Source organism: Mixophyes fleayi, chromosome 2, assembly GCF_038048845.1.
Source record: "Mixophyes fleayi isolate aMixFle1 chromosome 2, aMixFle1.hap1, whole genome shotgun sequence".
NCBI lineage: Eukaryota > Metazoa > Chordata > Amphibia > Anura > Limnodynastidae > Mixophyes > Mixophyes fleayi.
This window is the reverse complement of record NC_134403.1, coordinates 40,610,723-40,628,569: the sequence shown is the minus strand read 5'-3', so window position 1 is coordinate 40,628,569 and position 17,847 is coordinate 40,610,723. Positions and strand designations below refer to the sequence as shown.

Sequence of the window (17,847 nt, the reverse complement as noted above, 5' to 3'; positions counted from 1 at the left end):
CAAGTGAACATTTTCATTTACACTTCTTTCCTCCTGCATATAAACATATCGGTTACAATGAAACACAATACACAAACATCAAACTCCTCCAGCAGATATCTTAACGGTTACACTCACGGCTTCGCCAAACGCCTGCAGCACAACAGTTTAGGAGATCGCTATATAAACTCCTCTCACTCCTGCACAGTCTCTTTGCAGATATTAGATGTTCTTAACCACATCAGGTTACATACCAGCTGCTGGGAACGGTAGTGACATGACCGATCACATACCACAGCCTCTTTACAAGGGGGCTTTCTCTCTTAGCCCTCATTATGGAAAAGCTGCTCTCATGTAGTGACCCTCCCTCACAATATGGGGATACTTCCAATGGGACTCTTCATATGGGGCCGTAAAACATTTCCCTCATTCAGGGTTTACACGTGGGAACTCTCTTCCTATGGGGGCTTCTTCCCTCTGTACTGTAACATATGCTCCACATGGCTCCTACCACTCACCCACACCCGGGGTGTTGACACTCCCTAAGGGTAGGGGCTTCTTCCTCCTAGTTATTGGGGCTCTCTTTATCTTCAATCAAAGTCCTCTCAGGGCAGCCGGGATGCACCCTGCACATCCGATGCCTCATTCTTGGATGTTGGGGATCCTCCTCTATATATGCCCCTATAACCCCTGCAGGTGCCCCTTGAAACAAAACAATAAACTGGCATCACCTAGAGGCGAGCGTTGTTATGAGGTTGAAGGGGGCATAACATTTGTGCCTGCCTTTCCTCTGGCCCCAGTTTCCATCCACAGACGAAAGGTATACATGGTAGGTTAATTGGCTGCTGACTAAAATGGACAATAGTGTGTGCGTTTTGTATTCTCTGTGGCGCTATATAAATAACAAATAATAATAAGTCTCTCTATACTTATTTACCTTCTCCTGTTACTACCATATTATATTATATTTAGTTCCTGTCTCATTCTTAGCACAAATAATTAGGTAAGGAGAAAGAGTTAAATGGAGAGTGGAGAAGACCTGGTCCAACCTACAAAAACATAGTGTGGAGTAGAAGCTAAAAGTTAATGTCAGAGAGTATTGGAACGCACGGCATCATGAACCTCATGCAAAGCATGGGAAACTCTGCTTCCCTGTCACACAGGAAGGCCTTCAGAGTAGAGTTGCTTGGTACAATCAGCTGGTTCGTGCTGGTTCAACTACCGCAGACGTCCTGCCCTTGAATACCAAACCTTGAGCACCCATAGGTAGTTTGATGTTCCCCCGTACATTTTTCTTAAACATGTTTAAATAAACTATAAATATTTCCTATTTCATGGCTACATTTTTAGTATTTTAACACTTTTTTTAAATTTTAACAGCAAAAATTACTGTGTTCAAGTTCAATGTTGACATGGAGATCTGGTAAAAAATACTATACAGTGTAGCCATTAACCTTGGACAAGCTCGAACATGTTCGAACCACATCGACATAGGGCAAACTGGTTTGTGTGGGTCAAATTTCACTCAAATCTTCAAACATTAAAAAAAAAAAATTTCATTTTCAAACTTTAGAATTGGTTTGAGAACCAATTTTAGAACATCTCTACTTCAGACCGCTTTAGCTGAGAGAGTTTAGCTGCATGAGGAAACTGTTGCTTTCTATCTGTTCTCACCAGAGGAAAACAGCTAATAATAGTATATACCCCTGGTAGAATATTACAAAGAAGGGCCATTTCCTTACCTTTAGAATTTGCCCTCCTTCTGGGTATCTCCTTAAAATATCCTTGAGGAAATCAACCAAAGGTGGGGTTGTCTGTCCAAATTTGCCTATGACAAAAAAATCAAAATATATTATGATAAAGTCTGGACACAAGATACATGAGCAAGTTGTATGATGTAATCCTCATATCTGGATGGTGGTTTGAAATTAAGCAATTTGAATCGTAATTATTCTGTTCCACGTTTTATTATAGAATACATTTACAGAGTGAGATCACACGAGTGGGAGGGGCCTATTTACAGCCGCATGCAGACAGACATGCAGATCCGGCAAGTGCATTATATCATTTTTGCCTTTGATAAAACACACCTAAAATTGCTTTGGTAAATTGAAGCTGCAAGGTGGATGTTTCTGTCCAAATCACATGGGCCTCATCTAGAGTCGGATGAAAATCCTGTTGTGGAACACAAAAATCTGCTTTGCTTTAATGTGCAAGCACTTTAGTACAAAGCGGAATTTTCAATACCACGTAACTTGCACTGGCGATCCCATACGCCTGGAGGGACGGGTCGGGAGCGTGCAATCGCAAGTTGTGTGAAGTAGGGGTGTGCACACATAAGTGTAACATCCTCCCTGGAGATGGGGACTCTTTAGAGGCAGCAACCAGCACCAGACTATGCCAGGCTGCGCTAATCGCACTATGACAGCCCTATTTCTGATAAACGAATACAATGTTCATTGTCTGTATCTTTTACCCCACGCTTGTTGTACCCCTGCATTAGCGGTAACGAGCCTAGGCTATGGCACTACTGCTGGTTATTTATTTTGAGGAGGGGGGGAGGGGGGGTGTTGATGCATTTATTTATTCATCCAATTCCTCTAATTTTAAAACGTTAGTTGATGATATGGTGAGTGTTGTATCTTTACTGTGGTTACGCCAAGATAACTCTTCTGTCTGGATGCTGTCACATATTTAAGGTGTATTTTCAGTGACACGAATTTTACAGCGAGTATGATAAAAAAAATTAAAAAAAATAGATGAAAACACTATTTAGAGACAATTACCTCCCCCTTTTAGTCCTTTTGATTGTAGATTTAAATAAATATTTGTTTTTCCTGAAGCCACGTCTCCAATCTTGGTCCAGTCACATAGCTTTAAAAAAAAGAAAAAGAGAAAAGGGTAAATAAAATCAATTTACTATATCAGGGATTGTTATTACATTTCAAGATGAAATAAATATAATTGTGATGAAAATGATAATGCCTTAAACAGCGCCCTTAACATAAAATATCCAACAATAATAATAGTAATTTTCAACACGTCAAAACCAATCCAGCCTCTGAAAGAAGACGGCCTCCGGTGCTTAAAATGCATATGGTTAATGTCTGTCTTATTACGCACCTTAATTAACCTTCGTATATTAGAAGTGTAACCTTGTGGAAAACCTAATAACCACATGGACACGTATTAACTTTTGTCAAATAGGTCACAGTTTTATTAATAACAAATTACTAATTGCAAAATTATGAATGTTGAGAGCAAACGCAGTCAGCTAACAACCAATCATTAAAACCAAATCGTGCAATGCCAAGATGGCATTAAAACTAGACCAAGGAATAATCCCTTAACATTGGTCAGTGCTAAATCAGGCGTCAGCGTGACTGCTCCCTTCTGGACTGGACATTGGCGGCCACGCAAAGCACGTCAAGGGATCCTCCATGCAGAAGGATCAAGAGTCATGTTACTTCGAAAGGGGCAGCGACGTGCGGGCAAGTAGCGTAAGCACGTTGTGATTAGTCGCTGACTGCACCGCTCTCCTACCTACTGCGCCGCCTCTGTAGGGAAAAAAGATTGTTAAATAAAACCATAACAAACAATTAGCTGGGTGGGGGGGGAAGGCATCCGAAAAGTGCAGGAATGAAAGGACCTAGCATTCCACGGGGAGTAATCTGAAGAAAAAACTATGCCTGGATCCTATTGGCTGGATATCAGAAAAACTTTAACACCGAATGGGTAAGTGCCTGAAGTCCATAAACCAGTACTTTTAAGTGCCTTCAGCTTAATGGCTTCACTTAACATAAATATTGTTTTCTAGTATTTCCTCTTCGCGGCCGGGCTCCTAAACATTGGATCCATGTGAGTCTTGTAGATGGGGAAGGGAAGGTAGATTTAAAAAGTTGAGTATGGTTAGATACTCATCCCTTTTTTAAAAAACAAAACACCCAAAACACTGAACACATTTATTTTGTTTACGTTATTTAGAGTGGGGAAAAAAATAAACACACACTCTGTTAACAATGTGCTCAACATTTTTGCACTCCAGAGTAACCCAGAAATTTGGAAGAGGCTGTAACACTGATTAATAAAATCACTTTCTCACATAGAACATAGGTTGAAATTCACCAGCCTGCCACTAGGTGGCATATCCATGAGCAATGCTTTTCTTTGTTGCTTGCTTTACATTAGGGACCTAGTCAATCAGTAACAGAAGCTGACATCTGGAAGATGTCAATAGTTCTTCTTGCCTAAGTATTCAAGGGAAGGAGGGGGGGTTGGTTTTTTAACACTCTTTGCCCAGGGTGAGTTCATAAGAGTTTGTCTTAAAATAATATGTATTAAGTACAAGGCGACAATTTAAAAGTGTGCCAGTATAGAAGGTAGCTGTGGATGGATTTATTTACCTGAAATATCAAGTGTTTCACTGAGCTCAAGCAGAGATATCAATACATCAAGCCAGTCAGTGGTCTATGGGGGGGGATTCAACTATCTGCAAAGTGTTGGAGTGCTTGAGATTTCATAGAACTCTCCTCTTAATTTTTCTCACACCCCATAGAGACGCAAGGTAAAACTGAGCAGATATTTCTACCGTAATCGCCAGCAATGTCCCAGCCCCCCCCCCCCCCCCAAAGAATAACAAACAATTCAGCAATAATGCCTTTATTGTAGATTGTTCTAAACAGATTTACTACAAGGCATTTAGTTCTGAAATTACTATGGAAGTATGGAAGGAATCTGGAATCTGTAATCCAATGACCTGGGGATATATTTACTAAACTGCGGGCATGAAAAAGTGGGGATGTTGCCTATCAGATTCCAGTTATCATTTTTTTAGTACATTCCACAAAATGACAGCTAGAAGCTGGTTGCTATGGGCAACATCTACACTTTTTCAAACCACCAGTTTAGTAAATATACCCCCTGGTTTCCACAAAAATTGCAAAAGGAAGCAATGCAACCCAGGGTAAAGAGGATGGCAGGTACTGAGGGAACTCATACACACAGATATGATCCATGAGCTCCTATTTCTACAGCCACTGTGTGGAGCACTGCAACACAATGTAATGCAATGTAATGCTTTGTCATACACACAGACGTGATCCCTGAGCTCCTACTGCTACAATCACTATGTAGAGCACTGCTACACAATGAATGCACACACAGACATGACCACTGTGCTCCTCTTTCTACAGTCACCGTGAGGAGCACTGCTACACAAGGTAACGAAGAGGGGAAAGTCATACACATTCATGATTCCATAACCCCTGCCTTTTATTTTTACAGTAATAGAATAATGATAATTTGTTTCATTTTTATGCTTTATTTATTGTATTATTATTTATTGTAGCTGCTGTTGACACAGAGTAGTTGTACAATCATATAAAGCTTCATCATTCACATTAACGCCTCTCCCAGTGGAGCTTACAGTAAAACTCCCCTATCCACAGGCGCACACACCTTGTACTGGATATTATACTGTGACATCACATCTGTCTTATAGGTACTATTATTACTAAGCAGATTATATTATATATTTATAAAGGACAACTGTGTACTACCTAGCATGAGAGAAGAACGTTCCAAATTCAATATAATAATTATTTACTCAAATCTACTAAACTCTCATAATGTTGTATTTTTTATAATCTCCCATAGAAATGAACCTTGTAGAGCTGATTTAGCAGAGACAAATAATATGAGGCACATAATACATTTCACTATAGAGGATGAGGAATGTGCAATAGGCAGCTGCTAGACCTAGAATCACCCCTTGCCATCAGATATGAAACACAGTTCAGTAAGAATATTACCATTTGGAGTATATAAAGAGAACGGTTCAAACACCTGTATAGAAAATTAGTATAAATAAGCATTGCACAAGCAAGTATACAGTTCATTAGTGTTCCGCTGCTATTTCCAATACTATAATCAATCAGGTTTATTCCTGCCGGTTAACAATCCCCCTGTGGATTGTAAACTGACCCAGTATACTCCTGAAAGAATGATTTAAATGAAAAATTGGCATTGTATACCTGTCCTGTTCCAGGAAGACGAACATTTATTAGTCAGAATCATGGATGAGGCCACTGTTAAACTATTCATGGCTGAAGAGACTATTGAACTCATTGATTGATTTTTGCCAATAAAACGAAACACTGTCTCAGCTGTTTAACAAGGACTATTGTTAGGATTGTGTCATGTACATTTTGTGGGCGTGCAGTTCCTCATTTCTACCAGAGCTGCTGCTGTTGGGGACTTTTTACCTGTGAGGGGATAATCGCTTCGGTCACCTGATTACCTGCTTTATAATCCTGCTCCTTGCACTGGTCACTGCTGGTCATTGTTCCTATGATCTTCAGCTTGAGCCAGCCTTTTGTGTCCCACCAATGTGTTTCCTGCATCTCTTCAGATTTCTGATTCCGGCTGCTCGCTGTTATACTGGACTGTTTCACCATTGCACCTTCCAGTGTTTTACTCTGAAAGCCTACACTCCATACTATTATTATTATTAATTATTATTATTATTATTATTATTAATATGCTGCAAAATCAGTGGCGGTATATAAATATTTCTATAAACATAGTGTTCGGCCTTTTTCTTTTCTTTTATTTCTTGTATACATCTTAATATAAATGAATCTCCCTCCTACCATGTTTATGACTTATTAGTAATGAATTAGGGCTAAATTGGATGCTCTGGGTCTTTTACATGCTGTCAGAGCTGAAAGCCCCGGGTTATAAATAGATCAAGTGACTGTCATTCTTTATTTTGTGAGGGGAGTCCCAGTCAGGAGCTAGTGTGCGTCATTTGTAATTGTTGTTTATTTTGCCAAGTATGTTCTGGTGTATTATTTGGCTTACCAACCTGGAAGAAAAAACACTTTTTGTTTTACCAACCTGGGATTAATTGTATTATTATTAGAATTATTAATTGTATAATTAGACCCGGGTCTTTTGGAGTGTTATTCCCGGGTCCGACCCGGGTAGCCTCCAGTGTGAACGGTGAGACCCGGGATTTTTTTTAACCTGGGTCTCACCGACACCTATTGATAAGTTTTTTAAAAAAAAAAACATCACAAGAGGAGCCAATCAGAGCTCCTCTTGTGATGTTGCCATGGAGACCCAGGAAGGGTATTTGTCAGGGTTGGAGGATCTGTTCCCCGCAATATATACCCGGGATAATGCCGGGGTGATAGTTTGAAAGTGGCATTATTGGTAAAATGAGGTGTGTGGTTTATTAACACTTTGTGTTGGTGCACTACAGGGCATAGTGGGCCCTAGGTGCCAGGGCATGCTGGCACTTGTGGTTTGTGATACTACAAGCACCAGCATGCCTAAACGGTTACTGGCAGCCTGGGCTTGCTGGTACCTGTAGTCCACCAATACAAAATCTTGTGTTTAACTATAAATATATACTTCATCAAACCCACACTCACCACCCAGGGGGGTGGGGAAAAGGTACGCAGCTCCCTATGGAATCCAGCCCCGGCAGGAACAACCTAGTGCTGGTTTCTAGTAAAATCTTGGGGTCCCCATGTTTTTTTGCCCCCCTCCCCCAAACTGCCAGCACAAGTTTTTATGGGGGAGGGGAGTTTTAAGCTTTAGTAGTATTTTCATTTCTTTGTTATAACTGTTTTGGCCGGTGCTGTATAGCCGCCGGCATTGCTCGTTTAATGTCGGCATTATGACTGTCGACAATCACAATGTCTACATTTTAAGCATGTCAACAGAATGAATCTGTTGACATTTGCCCTGTCACCATTTTGGGGTCAACATGATAAGTGTTGACAGATTCACCGTCGGAAGATCGTACCCAACCCGTTATAATTTCTTGGCCAACACAAGGTGGAATGGCAGTGCCCAGTGTATTACATTTGTGTCAAGTGCTGCCCTGTTTAACCTACATGTTGGTGGGCACAGATCAAGTGTGATGTTCACCCTCATTCCTTCCTATGAGACAATGCTGTACTGTACCTTCATGCACGGTACTCTTTATATGCAGTGTCATTAACCCTGGAGATTTGAAAATCGTGTAAATGGAAGTGTTCTTTCTCTATTATACAGCATGAACTCATTCATTACACATCCTAACTTTATACCAGGAATGATTGGCTCCTTGGGGCACCTCTGGATTTCACAAGGTATTTTTCAGTTTAATGATAGACAAAGTTAATTTAATAAATCTAAACTTATAAATACTGTCTGTTTTTTCATGTAGCACACAAACACTTGATAGCTGTATTTTTACACTGAAATTTAAGGTTGAATTAGGACATACTCTACCCCAACTATAATTCTGTCCTCACATTTTAAATTGACCATTCCCTCCAATGCAACATGGGTTTTGCCAAAGTGCAAAGTTACTCTTTTTATTTATTTATTTATTTATTTTTCCCTTAATGAATCGGGCCCCTCTAATCTAAATACAGACTGTCTGAAGGGATAAGGTTTCAGCATTTTGAGATCCTACCCACTGGTTAATATCTAAAGAAAAAATAGTTTTTGGTGTTTAGTGGTCTTTTAAATAGCTTGTGGATCAGTGATGGGAAAACCAGATTTTATTCTTTATTTTATTATAAATCAGGATGACAAGTAATGTGTCTGTACATACAGTACAGTTAACTTTTAAATGCAATAGTTAAAATGGTATCTCTCCATATCAGAATACAACATAATAACATAGCTACAGTTGAATTAACCTGAGCATCTGTGACTCATTATCTAATGATTCCATATTAGATACAGTTCTGTATCTCGTGACCTCTGGTATATTGGGCACCTGTTTCACATCACTGGGGAGTCACTGAACGTCTGTTAACATTGAACAAAGTTATGGCATTTGGCCAATTTGTGTAAAGTTATATTCCAGCTCATAAGCCTCCTTGGAAATTGTGTCTCACGTGACACAAGTGAGAATTCGTTGCTAAGAATTTGGTTATGCAGAAAAGGCAAAGAGCACAGGAGAGATAATCTCCAGCTGTGCCCAGCAATGAACTGCGTTCTTCAAATGGACCAGTCCTCTCCACTTCAAACTATATCTGGTATTTTAAAACAAACAGGTACTGAATTGTGTGCTAAAACAGAAAAGAACGAGTTACCACATTTCATTTGTTCCCACCACAGAATTAGTGTCAGGGTCCATATTTCTTTTTAAACAACAATATGTACTAAATCGGTCTCCCTCATGTCCTCTGCTTAGAATGCAATTAGCACATGTTGGCAAACAAGAGTTAGTTATTAAAGATAAGTAAACTATAAGCATTTATAGTTAGTATGTTATAGAATTAGTTTTTGATCTACTACTATATCAGAAAAAGATAATCCATGGACATAGTTTGAGACTTGGCAGAGGGTAACATAGTAACATAGTAACATAGTTGATGAGGTTGAAAAAAGACACCAGTCCATCAAGTTCAACCTATTTTGGATCTCCTGTGATCCTGCACTTATATTTGAAATTAATCCAGAGTAAGCAACCGCCAATCTGTTTCAATTGTGAAAATCCCCCCAGACTCAATATTGCAGTCCTATTTTTACCCTATATCCACTACTATCCTTCATTTTAAATTAACGGTCATATCCCTGGATACACCTTTCCGTTAAAAATTTGTCTAACCCTTTCTTAAACATATCTATTAAATCTGCCATCACAACCTTCCCTGGCAATGAATTCCATATCTTGACTGCCCTTACTGTAAAGAACCCCTTCCTTTGCTGGTTGTGAAATTTCCTCTCCTCTAACCTTAGGGGGTGACCACGTGTCCTGTGTATGGACCTTGGGGTAAAAAGTTCCCATGAAAGCTCTCTGTATTGACCCCTAATGTATTTGTACATAGTAATCATATCTCCTCTTAGATGCCTCTTTTCTAAAGTAAACATGCCTAAACTGGCTAACCTGTCCTCATAACTTAATGACTCCATACCCTTTATCAATTTTTTGTCGCCCTTCTCTGAACCCTTTCTAGTTCCAAATTAACTTTTTTATAGAGTGGTGCCCAGAACTGTACTGCAGGGTCTATCATAAATAAATTTAATGAGCATTTTGAGAACGGTATCTACTGCACACTAATATTCTATATAAATGTGGTTCAGTGAAGTTTTTTGTATTCTGAAGTCATTAATTACTCATAAGTCAAGAGTTACTTATATTTATTAAAGGGGTATTTAATTTTGAGAAAACAGCCTTTGAAGGATGGCAGCCATCTATGGTATTGACTGTGCTAATTGTTGTGTTGTAATTATTTCCTTAGTTTCAGTGCTGACAAATAACAAACAGTGGGGAGTGACACCAATTACAAGGTGGGGGTCCCAGGAGATTGGAATATTTAATACAGTAATACAACAGATTCTGATTTCTACATTAATAAATAATCAAGTAATCAAATAAAATTATCCTACAAATAAGCCACTTGTATTTAGGAGAAGAACTGACACATGGTGGGTTTACTCTGCCACCTCACCGGCCATCACGCTTTATGAAGTTTTGCTAGTTGCCATCAACTTGTTGCTATCGACGCTCCTTATGGTGCCGCTTGGCCAAACCAGCAACTGAGGGAAACGCTGCCACCACCAGGTTCCTATATCAGTACCTGGAACCACTTAACGCTTCTGGGTAGTGAGCAGCTGCTACCTCCTTCATGGGTGCTCCAGCTAGTTTATTCACACAGTGTCACTAGTCTCCTTAACCAACCAAGGCTGATCCTCTGTGCAAGAAGAGCAGCCTGGATCGTTCACTTTACCTGTAATTATAGTGGCAGAGGTGCGTGTTCACCCCCCTGTTTATTCGTAGCCAGAGATCACTGTGCTCGGCTGCGGCGCTTTGCCTGCTGGGAGTCTTAGGAGGCAGTACATATTCTAGGTTCAATAGAAGCCGTCCAGTGCTGCTGCATAGTACTGCTCAACAGGTCCTGATTTGGGGATCGGACTGCAGCAGCCAAGACAACACTGGGCCCTCCCGCAAGCACTGAATCCTGGAGGAGCTTCTGTATGGACTCCTTGCTCAGGCTCTCTCCAGTCCCTGCTGAGAACAGGAGACAGCACTGGGATCTTCTCCAGTGGACCACCAGGTGAGCGATTTCACGTTTAAGTATATTTATACTAATATAACTACATTTTATAATACACAGTAAAAACATTTCCCCCAGCATGCGCACCAGGGACAAGGAGGCTGTTTGAGAAATGCTAATTATGAAGCAGTCTTTTCAGGGAATATTTTGTCCAACAGATTACTATTATTGGACCCAAAAGGGAACTCTCCAAGGAAAATATACAATAAGCCACAGTAATTATTTGATGTAGGCTGTCTCCGTAGCTCTTCACATGTTGACCAGGAAACTGTTATCCTGTACTAATGGCACCCAATAAGAATCAGTCCGTCTATAGGTGGCAATTCTATCTCACCATTGGTCCGTGTGGTCTTGAGAATACGGAGAGGATAAAGCATTGACTCAAAGAGCTACCATGAAAATGTCAGCTTAAAATGATTTGAGTAGCTTATCTGCATACTGCCCCAATGGAGTAGCTTACAACTCTCCCTAGCCATGTTCACGGTGTTAGGGAGGCTAATATCATCCTGCTAACACAGTGGATCCCAAACTTTTTCAGTTCAAGGCACCCTTAGGGTCTCCATAATTTTTTCAAGGCACCCCTAAGCCAAAATAATTACAAAGTAGTCCCCCGTCTTGCTTACCACTGGCCCTGGCTGAGGCACCCCTGTGAGATCGCCGAGGCACACCAGGGATCCTAGGAGCACAGTTTGGGAACCACTGTACTAACACACTGTTCAACAAGTAGGTCATCAAAATACCCGTTCAGAACTCACCTCTTTGTTGTAGAGCAGTAGACGCTGTTCGGAAACTGGAAAATCTGCATCTCTGTAGATCAGCTGTTTGATGTCTTCAATATCAGCTGAGGTGGGCACTTCATATGTCCTACACCCGACATACTCATGTAGGACAGTCACCCTGGACAACCTGACAAGACAAAGAAAACATTATTACAATGGACTACATATGCACAACGTATTGGTGGATCAGCTACAAAACTGAAGCTATTGTTTTTCTTGAACGGTCAGGTAAATGTGGATACACTATGAAGGTTCCTGCACCGGATCGGATCTGTCTTATAGGTGGCACGCATCAATGGTTCACCCCGGAGAGCACTTACCTGCCAAAATGTGGGCAGGGACATGATGCAAACTGCCCCATCCCCCTCAGTAAGCACCGACTGGCAGCAGCTTAATGACAAATTGCACCATCAAGCCACACCAAAAATGTATTTTCCTACCATACCTCCCGAAAGGGAAGTCCTCACACTCTTATGATATATTTAAGACATAAATTATACTCAAACAAGCAACATCTTAGAAGAACAAGTTTAAAGTTGTAATTAAGGTGGAGATCCAATAAAATACACTTGCGATACATTTACTTTTTCCACCGTAGGCATTTTCCATAGTGGTCTACAATCCTGCAAATGGCTGCACAAAGCCGTTGCATAATGGGATCTCACAAGTTGAACATGCACCTTATTACGTGCCAAGAGGACAATTAGGCCACGTCCTGCATGTCCACATATTGTAGTAAATTAGCCTTATCGATTCAAATACTAAGAAAAACAAGTTTCAGAAATAAACTAAATGAAAAATGCTGGAATTATATTACGATATTCCTCCTACACTAAGTCAGTTCCAACCTACATTACGTATGTCAGATGGAGCACAATGTTTAATAGCTGTGGCACATGTTTTCATTTGCTAATTGGAGAGCCATGTGGCACTGTGATTTCAATACACGCACGTCCTGGTGTCTAGTCATAAAAACCAGATGGAGGAGTAACTGATCTCTGAGACATCTGTTACTGGTCTGAGATCTGTGAAAAGTCCCCTATAACCTGACATACAGAGAGCATCCTACTTGACGAGAGTCCATATATAGTTTCATCTGTTTAAGGATGATTTATCCAGTAGTGTGATATTGTATTAAAGGACATTAATCCCTCTTTTATTAAAAGGAAAATACGCAATATTTATAAGCAGTGTTTCCATTTTTTATAAATGTTCAGGTAAAATATTGGCATCAATTTTTCTGAGGAGTGAGCTTCATTTTTCATTATATTTGTATATATTAAGGAGGTGCACACTCAAAACTATTATTATTTTCACTCCTGTATAGTAACAGCAATCACCCTAACCCAATATAGGTAGGCAGCTGAAAAGTACCGTATAGCTTCTTTTTTTTTAACAAACGTCCCATATACAAAGAATTATATATAATTGGTTCCACACATTGGAGTATATTCTCACTTTGTTATCATTCAATGAAAGAACTACATTGAATGACGACCTATCATACACATTCAGATTCGTCAACGTTTGACTTGTGAAAGTCATTGTGTCATATATCTAATTGTTTGCCCCAGTGAAAATGTTTGTGCGTAAAACAAAAGTCATGTTTAAGGAACGTCATTCATTACATTGGTGTTCTATCAAAAAAAGATCTACATAGTTCTGACTTTATACACGTCCACTGCCGTGGTGGCCCATCACTTTGCAGGGGCAGGGAAAAGACTTTTGGACTTAAAAAGCATGGCAGAATATTGAGTATTGTCCCTCAGACATGGGGGGGGGGGGTGTACATGATCAGTCGCCATTGAAACTTAATTGGATATATAGATTGCATAGTTTGGCCCCAGATGGCCTTAATGAAGATTTCAAGATGTCATAAATTATTAACCCCCCCCTAATAGCGGGGGCTGGTTATGGTAACTTTTAATGTATGCTCTTTCAATTATTAATCATCCTATAAGGCTTAGGACTTCTTCATTACTTATTTATTTATATATCTTTCTATTACGAATGTCGTTAAGAGTGCTATGATATTAGTATAATATATATATATATATATATATATATATATATATATATATATATATATATATATATATATATATATATATATATATATAAATTTATTTTTTTTCACTGTCTTTTGTTTTTATTTGAAATGTCACTTATATCTGCCAGTGGCTTAATTTTATTTTTTTTAATTATTAACATCCGTGTTTTAGTGGTTAGAGCTGTAGTCAGGACAACGGTTTCCTTTGTCCAGGGCTCCGCCTACCTCTTTGTGCTGATGGTTTTTCAGCTCCGTCCACCATTCACTATAATATCTCACTCAGGTGGTTTTTCTGTTTCTATTTTGCACTTGTGATGAAGTTTGTTGAAGTGGCTGCCAGGACAACTGTTACTCATGTTCCCGGCTGTGCCCACTTGCTTATACCAAGGGAGAAAGTGAATTCTGACTTTTTAGTTTCAAAAAAATAGAACCTTTCACTATGGCAACAACCTCACACTTCCTCTTTTCCCTTTTTTTAAATCTTTATTTAATTTTTAATTTTCAAAACTAATTGCAATACACAAGACAGAGTGTAGATCCAACACTGGCAAACAGTAATAGTGATATAAAATACGTGCACATGAGACAAAGCAAAACGTTAAATATAATGTTGTAGTGACTGCAATCAAATAATGCACCCATTTTCATTTGTTCAATTGCCATTTCTTTGCTGTTTTTCACCCATTTCTTCTGGCTCCTGTAATCCTGTTGCTACGTTCTGATCCAGCTTCCCTGGACCTCAGCATCTACCAGCCACGGACCATTGTACCCTGTACTCCTGTTACTGTGCTCCTAGGCTTTACCAGTACTATTATGTATCCTGCAGCTCTATATCCTCTCCTCTGCTGTTTCTCCACTGGGTTTCACTTAGCACCAACTCAGAGAACCGTGACCTGCGGCACAAAAGCAGCCAAGCCCATATCCCCTTGCGGGGGTCACCGGTGAAAACCTTTTGTGTCGTCAGCCTCCACGCCTCCCAGTAGGTGGCGCCAGACTAGGTAAACCCATAAAAGGATCCGCTGACCCGTATAGTGTGCCAATTTTGAGCCATGGAATAAATTTGAATAAACTCTCTCAACCCACCGTTTTAGGTTTATAATTATAGATTATAATTAGTAACCAGTTGATTGATTTTGTAGTTGACAACAGTCAGGGCCATCTTAACAACATTATGTGCCCCCGGGCAAAGCAGTGCACCGGGGCCCCTAGATATAGATATAGATATATAGATAGATACAGATATAGATATATAGAGATAGAGATAGATAGATGTACTTGCTCAGTGACCCTTGAAGGTGTTTTTTTTGCAGGTTTTTTTCTTTTGCAGGATTATTTATTCTCATTAAGAGCCGTGCCTATGGGCCCCTTTGCCCGTGGGGCCCCCGGGCAGCTGCCCATCGTGCCCAATGGAAAAGATGGCCCTGACAACAGTTTTGAAAGAAAGTGCTTTTGCCTGATTATCCAATGAGCTGACCAGGCTGCAGCAAAAGTGTGACAGAGAGAAATTTATTTTGAAATATAAGAAAACAGTTATTCTCCAAAGTAAAACTAAAACATGAAAGAAACACATAGTAAGGTTTTAATCATGACTTCCCATGGTAAAGGCTACAGGCAATGGGTCATCCTTGTGTGGGCGCTTGAGGATAAGCGAGTGCGAGAAACAAGGAGAGCAGCGACAGCCACCTTCACCTTTACACCTTCACCCCCCAGCAGTGCACATTCATACCTACGTTCTGCTATAGTTCTGATTTTAATGAAAAATAACAAAGATTGCTGTGATCCTTTTAGAAACCCAAGTGGAGCTGATTTTTGAAAACACTGCAACATAAACATTGGTGGAGGACGGTTGGGGTGAAGGAAGCCTAATTTTAAATTAAGGATGAGTTAGTTTTTACCTACCACATATTAACCTGGAGAGGAAGGCAAAGGGTGCGTTACGAGCATATTAGCTTAGGGCGGCTTGAACCCTTAATCACGTCCTGTATTTTTGGGTCCTGACCCAGAGGCTAAGTCCCTGAGCAATAGGAAAAGTGAGCAGCTCACTCAGTATAGTCAGAATGTAACACACCAGGACACTGATCCGCCTGTGTTAATCTAAACATCCATAACCACGTAATGTGTCAGCCAGACACCCGGCATTTATTTGCTATAATGTAATGTGCTGCTGTCCACGTGTCTTTATTTTAGAGTTATTTTTTCCTCCCAGCGCAGCTGGTAATCTGCCAGGAAGTAAGAGAGAAGAAAGGTATTTTCCATTGCCCAGTAAAACAGTTACTCTCTCAGCATGTTGTGGTTTTACATGGAGATAGATAGAAAATGAAGTCATTGTATGACTGATGTGTGTGCAGGCTTTGCTCATTCATTATTGTACTGGCCATGAATGAGTCACTCACTAGTAGTGAGATTTCAAGGGGCCGGACGGCATACTGTATGTACAGCGTAAGCTCACGCTCCTTCAGCTATGAAAAGCTCTGTTCAGTGTCAGTCACTATGAGGGAGTCTTACTACTATCAGGTCAGCAGATTGTGCCGTGAATCAAACTGGCCATTCACAGCCAAGTGACATCAACACCAAGCTTGATACAGGAGTACAGATGGGAAAACTGGATTTATTCTGGCAGGAAAAATGACTCAACAACCACAGAGCAAGGAGATGGGTTGGCTATCCACTCACAAACATACACTACGATATGTGGAGCACCTTACGTTCAGTATAAATTTAGGTGCAACAACTGTTAAGTTGTGGATGGTTTCAAAACATTTTTTAAGGGACAGTCCAGGACAAAAAGAAGTTCTCAGCCCTCCATCACCACCCACCCCAACCTCCCCTTCTCAGTTCTGAACTTTTCCCGAATTCAGTACTTAACTGAAGAAGTGAGATGTTCTATCTTCTTATCTCCTGCACTGTTTGTTCTAACACTGTGCTATCACAGCTGCCCCTTGTGTCCTTTGAAAGTTCTAGATTATTGTTCTTTTCCCAAACTCCTGGGGGAATATTTACTAAACTGTGGGTTCAAAAAGTGGAGATGTTGCCTATAGCAACAAGAGTCTAGCTGTCATTTATTTAGTAAATGCTACAAAATGACAGGTAGAATCTGATTGGCTGCTATAGGCAACATCTCCACTTTTTCAATCCTGCAGCTTAGTAAATATACCCCTGGTGTTGTCAGGATGATTGGGACGGTCATGCTGGAGCCACCTAGACATTGCCACCAGGAGATATGAAATAAAGCCTGTTCCGAGCAGGAGAGAGGACCTCTCGCTACCATTAGATGCACTGCAGGATTGGAGAACTTGTACCAGGTTTTATTTCACATACTGCACCTCTTTTTACTAGATGAGATCAAAAGACTGCTTACCAAAACCATTTGTCAAACACCACCATATTGTTTATTAGCGAGTTCCCCAAACCAGTGTAAACCTTATCCAGTTCTAGGCTACATTAATCTTCCAGTACGCGGTGCCTCAATTGGCAGCCAATTTAAGTAACGTTTATTAACAATGATCATCATCATTCGTTTATATAGCGCCACTGATTCCGCAGCGCTGTACAGAGAACTCACTCACATCAGTCCCTGCCCCAGTGGAGCTTACAGTCTAAATTCCCTAACATACACACACACACATACACACACACACACAGACACACACACAGACAGACAAGAGAGAGAGAGACTAGGTTCAATTTTGATAGCAGCCAATTAACTTACTAGTATGTTTTTAGAGTGTGGGAGGAAACCTAAGCACCCGGAGGAAATCCAGGCAAACACGGGGAGAACATACAAACTCCACACAGATAAGGCCATGGTCGGGAATTGAACTCATGACCCCAGCACTGTGAGGCAGAAGTGCTGACCACTAAGTCACCGTGCTGCCCTAATAAAAGGCCATGTTCATTTACACAGGTCTGAAATATAGTGTTCTAGAATGACTTAAATCACTTGTATTCAAAGTAAACGTCAATGCACTGAATA

General features: G+C 40.3%; 1 protein-coding gene across 1 annotated transcript in view; it reads right to left on the bottom strand.

Annotated features, from left to right (window-relative positions):
* SACS (sacsin molecular chaperone) overlaps positions 1–17,847 on the bottom strand; it is a 58,387-nt gene that overhangs the window by 25,380 nt on the left and 15,160 nt on the right. Inside the window, exons 3-5 of the mRNA XM_075198841.1 lie at positions 11,801–11,951; positions 2,766–2,853; positions 1,722–1,807 (exon numbers count right to left, since the gene is read on the bottom strand). Of these exons, the coding sequence (XP_075054942.1) occupies positions 1,722–1,807; positions 2,766–2,853; positions 11,801–11,951 (325 nt within the window). The remainder of the gene's footprint in view (positions 1–1,721; positions 1,808–2,765; positions 2,854–11,800; positions 11,952–17,847) is intronic.